Source organism: Bactrocera oleae, chromosome 4 (genome assembly GCF_042242935.1).
Source record: "Bactrocera oleae isolate idBacOlea1 chromosome 4, idBacOlea1, whole genome shotgun sequence".
NCBI lineage: Eukaryota > Metazoa > Arthropoda > Insecta > Diptera > Tephritidae > Bactrocera > Bactrocera oleae.
The window spans coordinates 18,026,894-18,046,000 of NC_091538.1; the positions used below are offsets into that span (position 1 = coordinate 18,026,894).

Here is a 19,107-nt window from a genome sequence, read left to right on the forward strand (position 1 = left end):
CGAAATATGGGTAATTTTATAAAAAAAAATTAGGAATTTGGTAAAATTTCGAGACTACAAAATAACATTCGAACTTTTAATGCATTTTGTTATCTCTCTTATGTATATAATAGAGCTTGCAACTTCATTAAAACATTACACATCACAGGGAACAACGGTGCTTAAATTACTGAGAAACCCAAAATGCTTAAGAACCCAAAAAAGAAAAACTAATCGCCTACAAAATTCTTAAAATCTTTAAATTTATTTGCTAGATTTTCTAAAACTCTTTTATCGACGAACCATTGACACTCAGCTCAGCGGTGTGATAGGCCTCGCCGGCCGCATTTCGCGCAACACAAGTATAGTTCGCACGATGACGCGCATGTACCGACTCCGCTCAACATGCTAATACGTTGTGTTGTTTTTGTTATTAGTATACCATCGTTGGTCATTAATTTGCCCGAACCACCTAGTTTAGGATCCGGCGCTGTAGTCCAATGCAAATCGATCGGTGTATCGCCTTTATTGACAGTGCATGTGGCCGAGACCATATCATTCATGTTGATCGCATCTTCACCGAAATCGAAGGGCACAATTTGTGGCGGCACTAATTAGTGAAGGAAAGGGGATAAAGTGTTACCAATATATTGCTTTACTGGAGAACACGACAAACCCACGTTGATAATCACTTAAAAGTGAGTATTTTACCTCAATACCTTAGCAAATTGTTCAGCGAAAAAAAAAATTACCAGTTGTGTGTAAGGACGAAGCAGTTCTTAGCAGACGGCTTGCTTTTAAGGTAGCAATTGAGAGTTTAGCGGACGGAATTTTTGGACTGCTTCGCCGTTGCACTGCTATACCGGTTTTTGTATTGTAATTGGATCATTTTCACGTTAAACGGTACAGGCAAATGATCAATAAACTGTATGAAACTTACCCATTACTTGTACTTCTAGTGAGCCGCGCGCTGAATAACCTTCGGCATTCTTAGCTACACAAGTGTAGGTCGCTTGATCGGAATTACGTTCCACATTCTCAATTATCAAAGTGCCATTGGGGAAGACCTTCTGTTTGCGGTTGATGGGTAAAGCGCGATTATCTTAAAAAAATATGACGACATATTAGCGAATACTACGCACAAAACCACTTAACTACAACTCACCACGTTCCCAAACGATCGAATCAATGGGATAGCCTGCTACGGGACAGGTAACAATTAAAGTCTCACCCGCTACAATAGCTTTCTTTTCCATTTGACGAATGTAGGGTAAACCGTAGACATTCAATTTCGCCGAGTGTTCAGCTACGCCAACTTTGCTCTTAGCTATACACTTGTAGAGACCGCCGTCGTTCGCATGTACAGATGTTATATTCAAATAGGAGACAACATCACCATTTACTGTCACATATTGACCAACTTGGTAACGATCAATATTTGCGATTTTCTTGCCATCGAGTTCCCATGAGATTTCAGGTGTTGGATTGCCGCCAGCTACACACTTGAGGAAGACGCTTGGTCCAGGTTCCATTGTCTCTTCTTGGAATGCCTGTCGTATGACAGGTGGATCAAAACGTCCACCTAATTTCAATTCAGCACTCGCTTCCGCAGATTCTTGATCATTGCGCACAAAACACTGATACATGCCCTTATCTTCCTTCTTCACTGATTCGATGCGTAATACCTGATCGCTATGTCCAATCGATTTGCCATCCTTCAACCAACTGATAGTCTTAATTGGGTTACCAATATATTGGCAGGTGAATACAGCTGGGCGGCCGAAATCAATAGTTTGTGTGGGTGGATCGATTTTCGCTGACAGTGGTGCGGTCACAGTGAGCACAGTTTCCACGCTTTCGCCGCCAACTGAGTTATTGACTACACACAAATATTTGCCAGAATCTTCGACCACAGCATCCTTAATAATCAATGTGCCAGAAACTTGTTTAACGCGCTCATTTAGTATAACGGCTTGTTTGCGTGTGGTGCCTTCAATGAACTTATACCATCTGTAATAGAGAATGGAGTGTTACAAAAAAATTAACATAATGTAAAATTGCACACGAAGATGGTTAAAAATGAAAAAATCAAATGAAATGCTATGCTATGCTATGCGCTGTGTTGTTTGCATTGGTGATCAAATAAAATTGTTTTCTAAGCCCATCGAATGAGATGAAAGTTACGAAAGCTTCAATAAAATTGAATATGAAGCTAGAGGTAAATTTTGAAAGCAACAACGAACATGTTTAGCATGAATTACGTACAGGAACGATATACCCACCTTAGAGTTAAGCGTTGAACTAAGTACTTACCTTACGGATTTTGTTGCATAACTTAGCATTTCATTTCAATTTTTTTTTTTCATTTTTAACCAGCTTTTTTTTGAAAACTTGCTTTTAGGACCGTCGATAAAGCCTAGTACGACCTAACGAAAAGGAACATACATTAAAAAATCGTCGACGAGATCATGAATAATCAGCTATATAAGTTAGACTGTGCTCTAAGGGCTTTGAGAGAATTTATGAAGACCGTAAAAATTTCTACTCAAGCAGGAATATAAAGTATCCGTCTACTCTAAAAACTGGAAACTTTTGAGTAAAGTATTTTCAGAAACTCATAGAACTCAAGAGAAGATAGACAAATTATAATTTTCGCCGAGTTTAAGATGATGGGATATTTTTGCAAAAGTGTATTAGATATCTGCACGAAGAAGTACCCTTAAAATTTTTTTCTCAAATATGTACCTATAAACTGGCACTGGATAGCCCTGACCTGGACAATGACCAACAAAAGTAGCGCCCAAAGGCACCTCATTAATCTCAATACTTTTAATAGCAATGCGTGGCTTTACGTGACCCACGGGTTCTAAAAAGAAAAAAAATCAGGAGACACAAAGGAAATATATCGCATAAACTACCTGAATTGTTTCAAATAATATTACCTAAATAACGGCATTGGATATGCTTGAGCCTGACAAAGTATGGCAAAACTGGCGCCAAGACGCATTGTAAGTTCTTGCAGACGATCACCGGAAACGGTTGGTGCGACGCTGCCAATAGGCTCTGGTAGAAAAAAAAAAATGTTTACCCTTTTTCAAAAAAAAGTTAAATATATCAAAAATGAAGGAGAAACCGCCTGATGTTTGATAGTATGTATTTAGACACCGGTTTGGCAGGGATCTAGAAAGTATACTCTAAACTTTTCTGACTAAAAATTTAAAACTGTTCTCAAATCTCATCTTTTACGAAGGTGTTGGGTAGGATTGTCCTTGACAGAGCATAGTCACGCTATAGCTAGCCTCCATAGTCACTTCTTGCAGACGACCACCCGAAATTTTGGGTGCTACACTTTTATTTTTTTATAAAGAGATGATACTTAGTGTTTCGAGAGTATTTTTTCATTGAAAACTGTCTGAGAGTCAACATTTGAAATGTGCAATAAAAACTGTTTAGATATTTGAATTCTCTGAACTGCTAATATTAAAAAATTTTCAACATATGCTTTTCCATAAAACTAACCTTATTATAGGTACGGGAAAGCCTTGTGCTTGACACAATAGGGCAAAACTCTGTCCGATTTCTTTTACAAATGTAAAACTTTTAGATTCACCAGAGAATGTAGGAGCTTTTGCGCCAACAGGCTCTATAAGTGATACAAAAATGTATGCGTTGTATATGAGATAATAAAACCCTTTGTTGGGAAACTAGTAATGAATAATTTTGTTTTTAGAACTTTTTCATTGAACCTGTTTTAAATAACCAAAAAAAAATTTGTGTAAACTATATTCTGTACTTTTAACTACCTTATAACAGGAACAGGCCATGCTTGAGCTTGACACAACAGAGCAAAACTTTGACCAAATTTGCGCGAAAATGTAAAACTTTTCAAGTCATTCGAAAATGTAGGAGCTTTTGCGCCAACAGGTTCTAAAAAAGTTGGGTTATAACAAAAATATGGTATATAAAAAAAAAATTTTAATAATTTTACAGAACCAGTTAGTAGTGTCGCGGGCCCCTTAGAGCAAATCACATATGTATATGTATATGTCTAAGCAATGGTTACCAATACCTTATTATCGGCACCGGAAAAGCTTGAGCTTGACACAGAAGTGCAAAGCTGTGTCCTACCGCTCGTATATAGGAGAAAACAATTGAGTCCGTTGAGAAGGTAGGAGCCTTAGCGCCTACAGGTTCTACAAAAATATAATGAAAAGCAAATGATGATTACTATTTATATCTAAACGAATGTATGAAACGAGCTTTCGTGTAGCAAAGGAAAACTGCCTACATTGCAATGCGAAATTAAAAGAAAAAGTTGACTTCGATAAATAGGTACCTAAACAATGGCACGGGATAGGCTTGAGCTTGACACAGGAGCACTAAATCTTTGCCTTGAGCTTCCACAAAAGTGCTGCTTTTCGCTAAGTTGGGAAAAGCGGGCGCTTTAGCACCAAGTGGTTCTTGAAAATGAGAAAAATATAAAATGTAATAAATATTGTCTAAGATCATGAAAACTGCCTGCTGGGAGCTTTCAAACAATTTTGAATAAACATGTGTAATAAACAGCTTAAAGCTCTTTACCTAGATAAAGGCACCGGATACGCCTGAGCTTGGCACAACAGCACAAGATCTTTGCCTTGTTTCTCAAGAAATGTGCCACTTTTTAAAGCGGTTGGAAATGCCGGAGCTTTGGCACCAAGTGGTTCTTTAAAAATCAAAATTAATTATCTAAATATTTAATATAATTTTTTATAGAAAACTAGCTGTGCGAATATTGCCTGAATATCTTGGAATGAAAGAAGCTTTAAGTCATTGAAATATCGTTACCTTGTCACCGGCACTGGAAAAGCTTGAGCTTGACATAAAAGCACTATGTCACTGAAAATTTTACCCATAAGTGTGCTTATTTTCGAAACGGTGGGAAAGGAGGGAGCTTTAGCACCAACGGGTTCTATGAATATAAAAGTACTTTTATTACAATATATAAAACATTAACAAAATCAGTATATTTGAACAATTGAGAACTGCCAAAAATATTTAAATATACATAAAGGTCCTTTACATTTAATCTCTATATTTTCTGTATTTTTTAATAGATAAATCGAAGCAAAACTAACCTTATTATAGGCACTGGAAAAGCTTGAGCTTGACAAAGCAAAGCAAAGCTCTGCCCGACACAGCGTGTATATGAAAATGAGCTCGAATCGGTGGAGAAAGTGGGAGCTTTAGCTCCAACGGGTTCTAAAAATTTTAATTTGTAAAATACTACATTTGGAAATTAATTATAACATGAAAACTGCCTGAATACCAAAAGAATTTTAACTCTAAAGCCTTTTATTTTTACGCTTTACCTTATAATTGGTACAGGAAAAGCTTGTGCCTGACATAAAAGCGCAAAGCTAGAATTCACTGAGCGTACAAAAATGCTACCCTTGGAATCACTTGAGAATGTTGGTGCCTTAGCGCCGACAGGCTCTAAAGATAGAAGAAAAGACAACAAGATTTCAAATCATACGATTATAGGTAATAATTAACAAAATCGGTTGGCAGGTGTCACGTTGAATGATCCATGATTTTTGTGCATTAATCAATTAAAATAAATTTAAAAAAAGCTATTGAATTAGCAGTTTAAAATCTATGTTTTCTTTAACCTTCACGTAAAACGATTTAATTTCCGATCTTTTTGTTTCCAATATTTAAATATAAATCCTTTTATTTTTCATTCTTACCTAAAAATAGGTACCGGAAAAGCTTGAGCTTCACATATCATGGCTAATGTACTACGACTAGGTGCATAAATAGTGAACGTGCTGGCAACACTTGGAAATGCAGGTGTTTTAAAACCCACGGGTTCTAAATATAATTATCGATATATGCGATTAGAAATCTAAATTTGATGAACATTGAAAGTTGATGCTGAATGTTGGGTTTTGTTTATAGTGAATTTGAAAAATCCAAATTTAAAGGTATTGTTCCTATATTTTATAAAATGCATTATTCTCACCTAAACACGGGCACTGGAAATGCTTGAGCTTGACAAAGAAGCGCTAGAGTGGAGTATATGGGTGCTCGGCTGGAAAATGTTTGTACCTCACCGGAGAAGGCAGGGGCCTTCGAACCAATTGGCTCTGAAAAATATGTATTATGTGAAAGCGGAAATGAAGTTCGAATACTGAAAAATGTTTTCCTGAATGGTGGGTGATATAATGCGTATAAGGTAAACTGTTTTATTTTTCGATTTTTCTTAAGCCATTGGGCTCTTTAACATTAAAAAAAATGTAAAAGAGTATCCAAAGAAATAAGATTCTGCACTGGAAACAATTGTGTTAATTAATTTTATAACCCTTCTAAAAGGGAGCACTCAGAAACTTTTTCATGCCAGAAATACGCTCGAAGATTTTCTGAGTAAATATTGTTCTTTATATCTTGAACAAATTGAATGAACAAGGTACCTACACGAAATTTGGCTTATATATATATATATTATTATTCAAAACAGCACTATAAGCTACGAACAAATTGTTCAGATCGGACATATGCTATATGCTGCCGTACAAACTGACCGATCAAAATGAAGATCTATTAATACACTTTGTGTCCAACGAGCAACTGGTATAAATGCAGTTTATTTTTTCCATTACCTTATTACGGGTACTGGATAAGCCTGCGCTTGACACAGCAGCGCAAAGCCAGTGTGCTCTTGCTTTTGCACTTCAATTAATTTATACTCCAGCGAAAATGTTGGGGGTTTAGCGCCGACAGGTTCTAAAAATGCGCATAATTATAAGGCTTACTTATTGCACTTGAACATTCGAAGAAATATGTATAAAAATTTATTTTGTAATTGCTATTGAAAACTGCCACCTTTTTAACGGTATATTCTTTACTATTGTACAAGTATTTTCCGAAAATTATTTTGATCGAATTATAGATTTTGCTAGCCTTGACCTAAGCTCAAGGTTTTTATTTATGCTTGTTTCATATAATTTTAGCCTGACCCAGTTTACGCTTAAAACTAGAGCGTCCGACCCATGAACTTGAATATGTTAAATAGCAATATCAATTGAGGTCAAATAACAAGGTTAAACAACGAACAAAAACGAGGCAACCAATCAGCTTGACTATATGAAAAGGAGTAAAACAACAATGAAGCAACAAAACACAAGCGAAGGTAAGGCTGTTACCCCCTTATAAGGTCAATGTCAATTGCATGTACATAGTATGTATGTATGTATATGGGTTAAAATAACACTAGCAACACAAATGTCAAAACTATAAACGGAAAGTGACAATTGAACGGCAAATGGCAAGAGATAGATGGTTAAATTGCGCGCGTATTTGTAAATACATGAAAGTGAAGATACAAGAAAAATGCTGTTAGTTGTTAAAAAAAACAACTACAAAAATATGTATATATACAATATATGTGTGACTTTCCTACGAACATACACGACGACCGTAACAGCAACTAGTGGCGCACAAGCAAACGCTGCCATCATATCGGTAAGAAGTCGATGACCCAAAAACGTGACCCGACGATTACCCACAGCGCAGCAAAGACTTACAGTGATGCGACTCGCTGCAGCGGGCGACGGTTCGATTCATTCATAAATAGCTGCGTAGAGCAGCGTGCACGTTGAAAAGTGACAACAGCAACAATTGTAATTTCTATTGCCATTACGCTCTAGCGTGCGCACGCAGAAAACCAGTTTTACATTCACTTTTGTCTGCAGTTTCTAAATAGAAAAACGTAGTCAAAACAAAATTACAAAAACAGTTCGCGGCAGTAACGGGCGGTAAGCAGTGTGTAAGCGAGATGACTGCTGACTGTTTACGAATACGGTGAGCAAAACACATAAACACCGAGTAGGGGTAATTGTTATGGGAAATTTTTGACGCGTAGCGCACATGCGCATTGTCCGCGTGCATTATGTGAAAGGGACAGTAAGTGGCATGCCACCGTGCGAGTGCGTCAACTGATATGCACCAACGAACAGCTGTGCATGTATGAACGACTTGTTTAATGACACACATTTACGAGGCGCAAATATACTACAAATCATGTTGTTGCTGTTTTTGGTACGGCGGTGGTGTGTTTTGTGGTATGGTTTTGTAAACAAAAGCGTACATATTACGGCTTTTGTTTTTTTTGTGTGACTTCAAACGGAGCCGTTGCGTTTGGAGATATTATTATTGTTTTTACTGGTTTTATTCTGTTTTTACTTTACGCTTGCATTTGGGCTTTGTTTACTTTTGCTTTTGTCCGACTTTATCTGTGCAGACAGCCTCTAAAAGCCACTGTGGGCGGCTGTCATACAGCCATCGACACTATACTCACATATATTCTCATGAATATGATGTATGTATTCGTATATATAAATATGCTTGTATACTTATTCCACATTGCCGAGCGCTTATTTTATGTTGTGATTGTAATTCGTGAATGAATATAACGAACGACTTACTTGACATTTTCCAAGCTAATACTCTTTAATTATTATTTTATTTTTTTATTTTTTATCAGAATGTGCGAATTTGCTTAATTATAACAAATCGCTAGAAGTTGACTAAACTCATACACATCAATATTTTACGGCTGCTGAACCACTACGTGCTCATTGACAGCAAATCTAAATAACACTGACTTTCGATAATCGATAACTGTTGCCGTGCGCTAATACATTTCGACAGTTTTTACTCCATTGTATTTAAAAAATCAACGAAAGTCTCACTAAATTTACTAAACATTTATTTTTGGCTATATCTAACCTATAAGCCGGCACTGGATATGCCTGCGCCGGACAGAGTATAGCAAAACTAACATTTTGGCGTCGCTCAATACCTGACCATTTGATATCAACGGATAATGTAGGCGCTTTTGCGCTGATAGGCTCTATGAATAAAATTATCAAACAAAAATTTACCAACATAAATATATATAATAAATGGCAAAATGCATTTTGCACCTGAATGTTGGCACTGGATACGCCTGCGCTGGACAAAACATGGCTAAATCACGTCCCTGCATGCGCTCGTTCCATGAGCGACGCATGTCGTGCGAGAGCAATGTTGGCGCTTTACCGCCAACGGGTTCTAAATTGTCAGAATTAAAAACATTATTATTATTTATTTAATAGAAAATTCAGTTACGGCTTTCGAATGCTGTTTATGCAACGCAAACCCACGTCACATAAAAGTATGACGCAAGCAAACTGCCTGAAGTGGTTTGAAATTCGTACAACTAACCTGGTTTATTGATTTACTTAAAAATAAATACAACGGTCTTTATACTTATTTGTAATTATTTGCAAACTAATTACCGAAAATTTGGCGCTGGATAACCCTGTGCCGGACAGAGCAACGATAAATCGCTGGCGGCGCGTAACTCCAAGGGTTTTTGCACTAGGGATGGTGTACGAGGCGCGGTGCTTGAAATTGGCTCTAAAATGTTTATATCAAATGGTTAACAGAGAGCTTTTAAATGCTGTATGAATGTTGGGACTGTGAGCGGCCATATTATTATTATTATTATTAAACATTTCTCTTTCTGGCATATATTGCCGTAATATGTTGTCACAACTGAATCTATGTGCTTCAATTCTATAAAAATACCTATTTCAAAATATATTTCTAAATCTAAAATTTACACCATTCCCATTTAATGTGCATTACCGAAAATTGGGTGCCGGAAAGCCCTGCGCTGGGCAAAGCAAAGACAAACTACTTCCATGCGCCATATTTAAAGGTTTGCTCATTATTGAAGGTATGCGCGGAGCAGTGCTTGAAACTGGTTCTAAAATTTATATATAATATAATAAAACCCTAATTAAATTTTGTAATTTATGTTAATACAAAAATTTATTTAATGTTGTAAACTGTCTGAATGATTTTTTGGGGTTTAAAATAATATTTTCTGAACAAACCCCGTCTGTATTAACTGAAATAAAATCGAATTAGAAAAATAAGAATTGCTAACCTAAAACTAGGTGCTGGGTAGCCTTGTGCCGGACAAAGTATTGCTGTTTCGGCGTTCGACTCCACAGTATTTGGTTTATAAGTGAGCGCATTAATTTTTGGTGGCGAACTAGAAACAGGTTCTGCAAGAGTGCAAGCACAGATATATGTATTTTTTCGTAATGCATAATTAACAAACATTTCCCTAGAAATCAAATATTTAAAGAGTTATATCCACCTGAATTTCAAGAAATCGTTTTTTCGAAGATACATAGGTATACTACTATTAGAGAATCTTCGTTGGTAATTTGAGGTTGACTCGGCAAATAGTTTTGGAGGTATGAGTGTATTTGTAAGAATTTTTTAACATAATGTAATCAACTTCCAAAATTTTAAACGCGTTTTTCAGGAACGCTGTTTTTGAAGACGAAAAAGCTGGAGCGGTTAGCTTAAAATTTTCACACGACCTTCTTGAATATATTTGTCAGGCAACGCTCGAAGGAATAAGATTTTCCATAATAATTTCGGAGTTTTAAGCCACCCTGATTGATTTAAGAAGAATTTCAATTTTTAAAGCACTATTTTTATTATTTTTATTATATTTTATTTTTACAATTGTGCCTAGTATATAAAAACAATATACTAACAAACAATTCTGAAGCAAAATTTTTTTCAGGAAAAACGACTTTTTGGGTCATTTGATCATTTTCTAATATTTTTTTTTTTGATTCGAGATTATTTTAAACAGAAAAATCTTCCTCATCTCAGAGCCCTTTTTTCGGGACAGCGAATCCAAATTTTCAAAGATGAATCAACAATTATTAAAACACATTAATTTTTGCAATGTACGTTTTTCAATTGGTAAATAAAATGTCTCTTCAAAAAACGTGTTTTTTCTCACTTAAAGGTGGATATAACCTTATACATTGATATACATAAGTTATTAGAAAAAAACTGCCTGAAGTCTCCATATTAGAAAGAATAGGTTTACTAATTTCTTTGTTTCTTCCAATTTTTTAAACTCTGCTTCTTTGCTTACCGAAAATTTGGCGCTGGGTAGCCTTGTGCAGGGCATAAAATGGAAATGCTTGAGTAGTGAGCCACACTTAATGGGCGTGCACTAACCGGTGGCACCTTGGGTGCCGTACTGGAAACGGGTTCTGAACAAATAATCATATTTGTTTAAATATTTATGTAAAATTTATTAAAAAATCTCAATGAAAGCAATATATAGAAATATTTTATTGAAAAACTGCATGAATGTCATAAAAGTTTTGGTTCAAAAATTGCTTGACCTTTTTAATGCTTAACAATTTCTTAAAAAATGCTTAAAGAACAAATTAATTAGCGAATTAAAAAAATGTACCTAAACACCGGTACTGGGAATCCTTGCGCGGGACACAATAACGCAAAAGTACTACCCAAATAATAGCTTTTTACATCGAATTTGGAAAGTGAGGATACCTTTGGTACTGTACTGCTCACCGGTTCTAAAAAAATACAATTATTTAAATAATTGATGATTTTTTATAAAAAAAAAACTTATATGGAAAACTGCCTGAAGTGAACTTTAAGCTTTTCGTACTATTAAAACATATAGATAATTTGCTTCAAATGTGAGCTTTTGAGAATAGTTGCAAAAATATGAAAAAGACTCCGCAATACACGATAAAGTTAATATCAGATCAGAGAAACCCCAATAAGGCCCAGCTAAGTCAGTTCCTATCTTTACGGCCTGCTAAAGATTTGGCACTGCTGGGGATATTGGGAATTTTTCCCTCCTACAATGGATTAGAAACGCAACGCGTAACGCTCTTATTTTTGGCACACATTCGTAAGAAAAGATAATCAAGTTCTTAAACCGCTTCAATACTAGTTACTAATAAGGCAATTTGTTCTGCTTACCGATAACTTGGCACTGGATAACCCTGTGCCGGACATAGAATACCCAGCGAACCGCCGAGTTCTATAAACTCTATGCCGGTTTTTTGTATGAGGGCTACACGTGGTGCAGCGCCGCTAATAGGTTCTGCAATTTTGAAAATTCAAAGGGAGTAAAATATCAACGACAAAGTACTTATAACACCTTGAAAACTGCCATTTTTATTTTCATTATTAAAGACTGAGCTATTAGAAACTATGTAATTAGATAAATATTAAACACATAACCTCACTTATGCGACAAAGTCATTACCTAAACATTGGCACTGGATAGGCTTGAGCTGGACAAAGCATTGTCTGACTAGCGCTCAAAGCAATATCTACGTTTCTAGTTTTATCGCCGGAAGTTAGGCGAGGACTCACGCTACCAACGGGCTCTAAAAACAACAACAGAAAATATTAACTTGCAATTTAAGAATTACGTGAGGATATTAAAATATATGAAAATAGTACTGTTTTGAAAACTGCCCAAATTTTAGAGGTATATAAGTATATGTTCAGAATAGTTAACCGTTTCTAAAACAAAAAACTGTATTGTACTACTGTACCTAAAAAGTGGTACCGGATAAGACTGTGCTGGACATAGCAGCGTTACGTCGGTTGCATTTCTGCCGCGTACCTTCGTTAACTCATCGTAAGCGTTGATTTTTGGTCCCACACTAGCTACGGGTTCTGAGAAATAAGTTTTATACATATATGTACATAAGTATACGAAATAGGAGGCACAAAATACGGCATTGAATGTTGGAATTTAGGTAAACCTACATATTCATAAGCTCTTATAAATAATTCTCTTAAAAAAAATAAACAATTACCGAAATAGCGGCACTGGATAAGATTGCGCTGGGCAAAATAATGTGCAGCTTTGATTGATTTGTGTCTCGGCATTTTTTAAACGATTTTCAACACTTATTTTTGGCGCCACGCTACCGACGGGTTCTAAGGTGAAAGGTTGGAAGTTAAGTAAACAAAGCAAATTTATATATTTGTGAAAACTGCCTGAATATGCGCTTTAATTCTGAGAGATTTTTGTGTAAAAAAAATTAATTTGTTTGAGGTTCAGCAGTTGATGAGAACTTGACTATACCTGTAGCTTGGCACTGGATATGACTGTGCTGGGCAGAAAAGCGTAAATGTTGAACCCAATTTGGCACCGGCGTCACGCAGACGTTCGCCAACACTAATTTTCGGTGCAACACTGCCGACGGGTTCTGGAGAAATGTAACAATATTAATGACTGAATGTCACCCATAAAAAATTTTATCAACTGCAGAATGCTGGAATTTAAATGAAATTTTTTTTTAATATTTTAAATATCGTAATTTTGTTTTGAGTATTAAAGCAATGCCTGAAGCCTCTAAAGCCTGAACTGTGGGATGTTTCAACAATAAACAAATAGCTTGATATATTTTATTTATAACAGTATTTATACTCTGAAGAGAATATATAATAGTAAGTTTGCCACGATGTTTCTAACTCCCAGAGGATAACGTCGGCGCCCCTATAAAATGTATATGTATCGGGCTTTCCAATAGGCATGATAATTTTTTTTCATTGTAGTCAGTAAGGTTTACAGTTTCATCATGAAAAGTTATAGGCAAGAACAACGTTTACAAGTTATTCAATTTTATTATCAAAATAATCGTTCTTCAATTTCAACTTTTCGTGCGCTTTTGCCTTTTTATGGTCGTAATAATCGTAAACTTGTCATCGGTAAATAAACAAAACTGTCGATTCTGATGCAAAGAAAGTCCACAAATATTCATAAACAACCATTACATTCACCTAAATTTACAGTTTGGTGCGGTTTTTGGTCTGGGAGAATCATCGGTCCGTAGTTCTTTCGAAACGAAGCTGGCGGCACCGTTACTGTTAATGGGGGCGGTATATATCGATAATAACCAACTTTTTATGGCTGCAATTGGAAGAAGTTGATATTGATTGATACCATCTGGTTCCAACAAAACGGTGCTATATGTCACACAGCACGTGCAACAATTAAATTATTGCGAGAAAAGTTTGGAGATTCGCTAATTTCAAGAAATTGTGACATTGAATGGCCTCCAAGAAGTTGTAATTTAACGCCATTAGAATACTTCTTGTGGGGTTATTTGAAGTCATTGGTGTTTAGCAATAAATCAGACTATCTTCAAGCTTTAGAAGTCAATATTAAACGTGCTATTCGTGACATACGTCTTGATTTAGTGGAAAAAGTACTCGAAAATTGGGTTCACCGAATTCGTCCCTGCAAATAAAGTCGTGGAGGCTATTTGAATGATGTTATATTTGTAACTTAATTGTATCGATTGTACTTCACAATAAATAAAAAGCATTTAACTTCTCTTAACAATTAGTGCGCTCTTTTTTTTTGAAGAAAAATCATATCACTCTTATTGGAAAACCCTATATATATATGATCAGCATGACGATTTGAGGCGATTTAGCATGTTCATCTGACTGTCTGGATAGTCGTAGACATGAACTAGTCCCCCAGTTTTTGAGACATTTATTTGCACACGTAATTTTATCACCAAGAAGCTGCTCATTTGTCGGAACCGCCGATATAGCGTCACTGTAGCATATAGCTGCCATACAAACTGACCGATCAAAATCAAGTTCTTCTAAGGAATATTTTGTATTTGTGAAGGGTACTATAGCTTCGGTCCAACCGAAGTTAAAGTTTTTTCTGGTTTTAATTATAAGAGTATGTTGCATATTTTTACCGAAATAGAGGAACCGGATACGATTGTGCTGGGCAAAATATACTTAATGTATCGCCGATGGCCGCTTCAGCGTCATTACGCCGATTTATAAGATTAATTCTTGGTGCTACACTGCCCACAGGTTCTAAAACAAAATGTCAAAAATGTTTATCATCAATTAATTGGAGGAAAAAATAATAATGAAGATATCTGCTGAACGTTGGGTTAATGTAATGACTGAAACTCTTTTAATGCAGTCAGAGCCGACTTTTTTTAAATCCCAATTTGGTTCAACTTTTTCATTTGCAACATTACCTAAATGCTGGCATAGGATACGATTGTGCCGGGCAAAATATGCTCAACGACGTTTTGATGCGTGCCTCAGCGTCCTTGCGTCTATCGCCAACGCTTATCTTTGGTGCAACACTACCAACGGGTTCTACAAAACGAAAACAATAATTTTATAACAAAGTTGTGTTGTGGTACGTTTTAAGTTTGAAAACTGCCATGAATAATTAAAGAACGCTTATCGAAAACTTTGTATTCACTACAAATTGCTGCAAAAGTTTTTAGAATCAATCGCTTGGCTGAAATCTCGACATCGGTGTTTTAATTGTCATCAATATTAATTACAACTAACTTTAAGGTAGTAATACCTGTAAGCTGGCATCGGAAATGATTGTGCTGGACAAAAGAGCGCAACGCTTGAATGACTTTTAACACCGGCATTTTGTAGTTGTGCGGCTATGCTAACTTTTGGTGCAACACTACCAAGAGGTTCTGATGTTAGAAAATTTGTTGATTTGAATGTAATTAGTTTATGCGCTATTGAAAGTTTCTTATTTGTTAGGTTATGAATTTTCGCCGCTTGAATGTTGAAGGTAGAAATATGAAAATCAGTTCGGAAGCTTTTAACTAAATCTGTTTTATTTTAATTAAAATAATAACAAAAAATCATATATGAACAATGTGTTTGTATTATAAAATTTTTTGCTTCAAAACTTGTATAAATGATTTTGTCAAACAAATTTCCAATTGCAATTATTGTCTGTCACTCAATTTACTTCAAACTCTATGCACAAGTTAAGGTTGCTGAGCTTCATTAATCGATAACAATATTTGAAAGCATTTAATTATTTTCATCAATAATAATGGAAAATTCTAATTAAAAATTTAAAGAAATTGTGTTGAATTTGCTATGAGATTCTGGATGGATTAATACCAAATACTTTCATAGAAATTCGAAACGTCAAAGTATTATCAAACGATAAAGGTCAGAAAGCATTCAAACCCCACATTTACTCACCTATAAATTGGCACTGGATAAGCTTGTGCCGGACACATAATTGCGAGGCTATGATTACGCATAATGCTGTCATGATTATAGCCATCTTTTTTATTAACGCGTGGCGCAACACTACCGACGGGTTCTAAATTGAGATAAATCTAAATTTTTGGTATTTCAACTATATATTTATGACACTAAATTTTATCAAAAACAATGACAGAATGTTGGGAACAGTATTTCGGTGGCGCCAAGATTTAATTAAAATAACTGAATATTTTTTTTTATAACTTATAACGCACCTATAAGCTGGCACTGGATATGACTGAGCCGGGCATTGTATCGCAATTGTGTGATTAACCCTTATACGATCGTAATTTATTTCATCTTTTCGACTGACGCGTGGTGCAACGCTACCAATTGGTTCTATAAGAATTGAAACCAAAATTGTCTACAATCATCGAAAAAGTCTACGCTTAGGGTAAAAACAGTACTGAATGTTGAGATGAGATTGTACCAAAAAAAAACTGCTGATTAAATTCCGTTTTCTGTACCGTACAAAGTTTTTTTTTAATTTGCAAATCATTAACACTGCTTTATGTTCACTTTATTTTAGTTTTTTTAATTTTCCCTCAGGTGTGAGTTTCAACAAACCTATAAATCGGTACTGGATATGATTGTGCTGGACATTTTAGCGCAATAGTCCGATTTTCTGACACACGATCGTGACTAAATTCATCATTTTTATTGACCTTTGGCGCAACGCTGCCAACAGGTTCTGGAAAAACGTATTGGTATAGTTTTTATTATTATTTCAACAAACAAATTTTTAAAGGTTTCTCAAAACCTGAATGTTGGTCAGCTGATAAATTTAAAATATTTCCTAATAAGTCGTTAAAAAAGATAGTTTTAATAATTAAAACGCCCTTCAAAGTATGGCCAACATTAATTTTATCAATCAAACCACGACTTTTCGCAATACGAATATTATTATATATTATTACATTGCTTTCTACCAAAAAGATTTATCGATGGGTGCATGAAACATTTTTATCGTTCAAAACCTTAACTTAATATTAAATCGATTGTTTTTTGTAATTATATACCTGTATAGAGGCACCGGATACGATTGAGCAGGGCATAACAAAGCCAGAGACTCACTAAGTTTCCCTAAAAATATGCCAACTTTGTCTTTAATCTCAACTTTGGGTGCTACTGAGCCGACAGGTTCTGAAATGTTAGAAGCACCAAATGATGTTAACATAAAGAGAACCAAAAATATATATATTGTGGGAAGCCTGAATGTTGGTTTTTCAGATGTTTATCCAAAGAATTATAATTTTTAGCTTCTAAGCAATACAAAACGCGTACAAATAAGATCGCTTGTGCCACTCTATCATCTATCAAACTTTCTAATGTATGCTTATTTATTTATATTTTCAAATATTCACCTATAAAATGGCATTGGATAACTTTGCGCGGGACACAGCAAGCTCAATGAAGCATTAGCTTGACGTATAGCAAAACCCAATTTGTCGTTCATTTCAACTTTGGGCGCTACAGAGCCAACGGGTTCTGAAAATGTTTAATGAAAATGACGATCAGGCTGTTATAGCGGACAAAAGAAATCATATGATTAATTGTAGCACACGTTGAATATATTATAGAATGTTGGGAGTAGTAAGCCGTGTAGTATTTTTAACTTTTGAGAACCAATAGTCAATGTCAGTCATTTTGAACTTTTATGTAATGAAACACTGTAATCAATTGACAGTTGATCGGAAAGAGATGATCGAAGTTATACTATATTTCAGTTGCTTTTTAAATGAAAATCACGGTTATTAATAATATATGTTGACCCTACCTAAACACTGGCATCGGAAAAGCTTGGGCTGGACAAATCAGACTTAATGAAGCGTTTTCTCTTTTAAATGCCACTTTGACTTTATCATTAATATCAACTTTTGGTGAAACGGAGCCTACGGGTTCTGAAATAGTATGTTATAACATTTAATTTTAGGGATCTACGAATTTTGCACAACATACATATAAAAAAAACTGCCTGCGGTTTTTGGGGGTAAACGTTTCAACTGTCAACTCGAATTAATTTAACAAATTTACAAAGTATTACCGAAAAGCTGGCATTGGAAAGCCCTGTGCTGGACAAAGTAAACTTATTGAAGAGTTGGACTTTCGCATGGCGAAATCCATTTTATCATGCATATTCACTTTGGGGGCTACCGAGCCCACGGGTTCTGAAAAATCGTTATGAAACAGTTAACATAAAAACCTACAAAAAATATGCTTCTATTGCAATGAAAACCGCCTGTATAGATTTTGCACATACCTATAGGCTGGCATTGGATATGATTGTGCCGGGCAGAGTAAACTAAAAGCTTTACCCAGGGGCTTATCCAACCAATTGATGCGATCTTTGACATCTACTTTTGGTGCAACGCTGCCCACCGGTTCTAAGAAATAACAATTACAAAGCTTTTAAGAAGTGTGCTCAAATGTTTAATTAGTTTAATAGCCGTTATGTTGGGAGAGTTGCAAACAAGTTAAGAACGTGTTGTTTCCAAAGAGTTTGAATACTTATTTGTTTCTTGGGAAACTTTAGTAGACATAACCTCATAAATATAGAATTCATACTTTTTTTGTAATAATTTTTAGGCACATAGTGACTCCAGTAAAGTGCCAGGTAAACTACGTATGGTGAGGATCACCGACCTAGTTCAAATAAAGCTTTAAAGCCTTTGAAAGCTCGCTAAGAATTTGAAATATTTTCAAAAATATAATGCACTAAGGCTTACCTATAAACCGGCACCGGATATGATTGTGAGGGACAGAGCAAATTTAAAAAGTTGCCAGCTGGTTTATCTACCCATTTAATGCGATCATTGGGATCCACTTTCGGCGCTACACTACCCACAGGTTCTGAAAATTGTTTATTTTATGTGCGTCATGAATTGAAAGATTTTAAATAAATAATATTTGAAAAAAGTCTGAATGCTTAGAACCGAAACTATGCAGCATAACACAAAACTTAACTATGAAAGCGTAGCTTAAGAGATCATCAAAAAAAATTCTATCGAAAAATATTTCGTTTTAACGGTCTATTATTCACCTATAAATCGGTACCGGATAAGACTGCGCTGGACAAATTAAAGCAAAACTGTGAGCGACTTCAGCGCGTGCATAATTTATCTCATCTTTAATATCGACTTTCGGTGCAACACTGCCAAC

At 35.4% G+C, this 19,107-nt stretch overlaps 1 protein-coding gene across 1 annotated transcript in view; it reads right to left on the reverse strand.

Annotated features, from left to right (window-relative positions):
- The window catches only part of LOC106619349 (Down syndrome cell adhesion molecule 1), a 146,808-nt gene that overhangs the window by 56,414 nt on the left and 71,287 nt on the right, over window positions 1-19,107 (reverse strand). Inside the window, 5 exon segments of the mRNA XM_070108539.1 lie at window positions 283-377; window positions 379-589; window positions 920-1,081; window positions 1,145-1,989; window positions 15,883-16,006. Of these exon segments, the coding sequence (XP_069964640.1) occupies window positions 283-377; window positions 379-589; window positions 920-1,081; window positions 1,145-1,989; window positions 15,883-16,006 (1,437 nt within the window).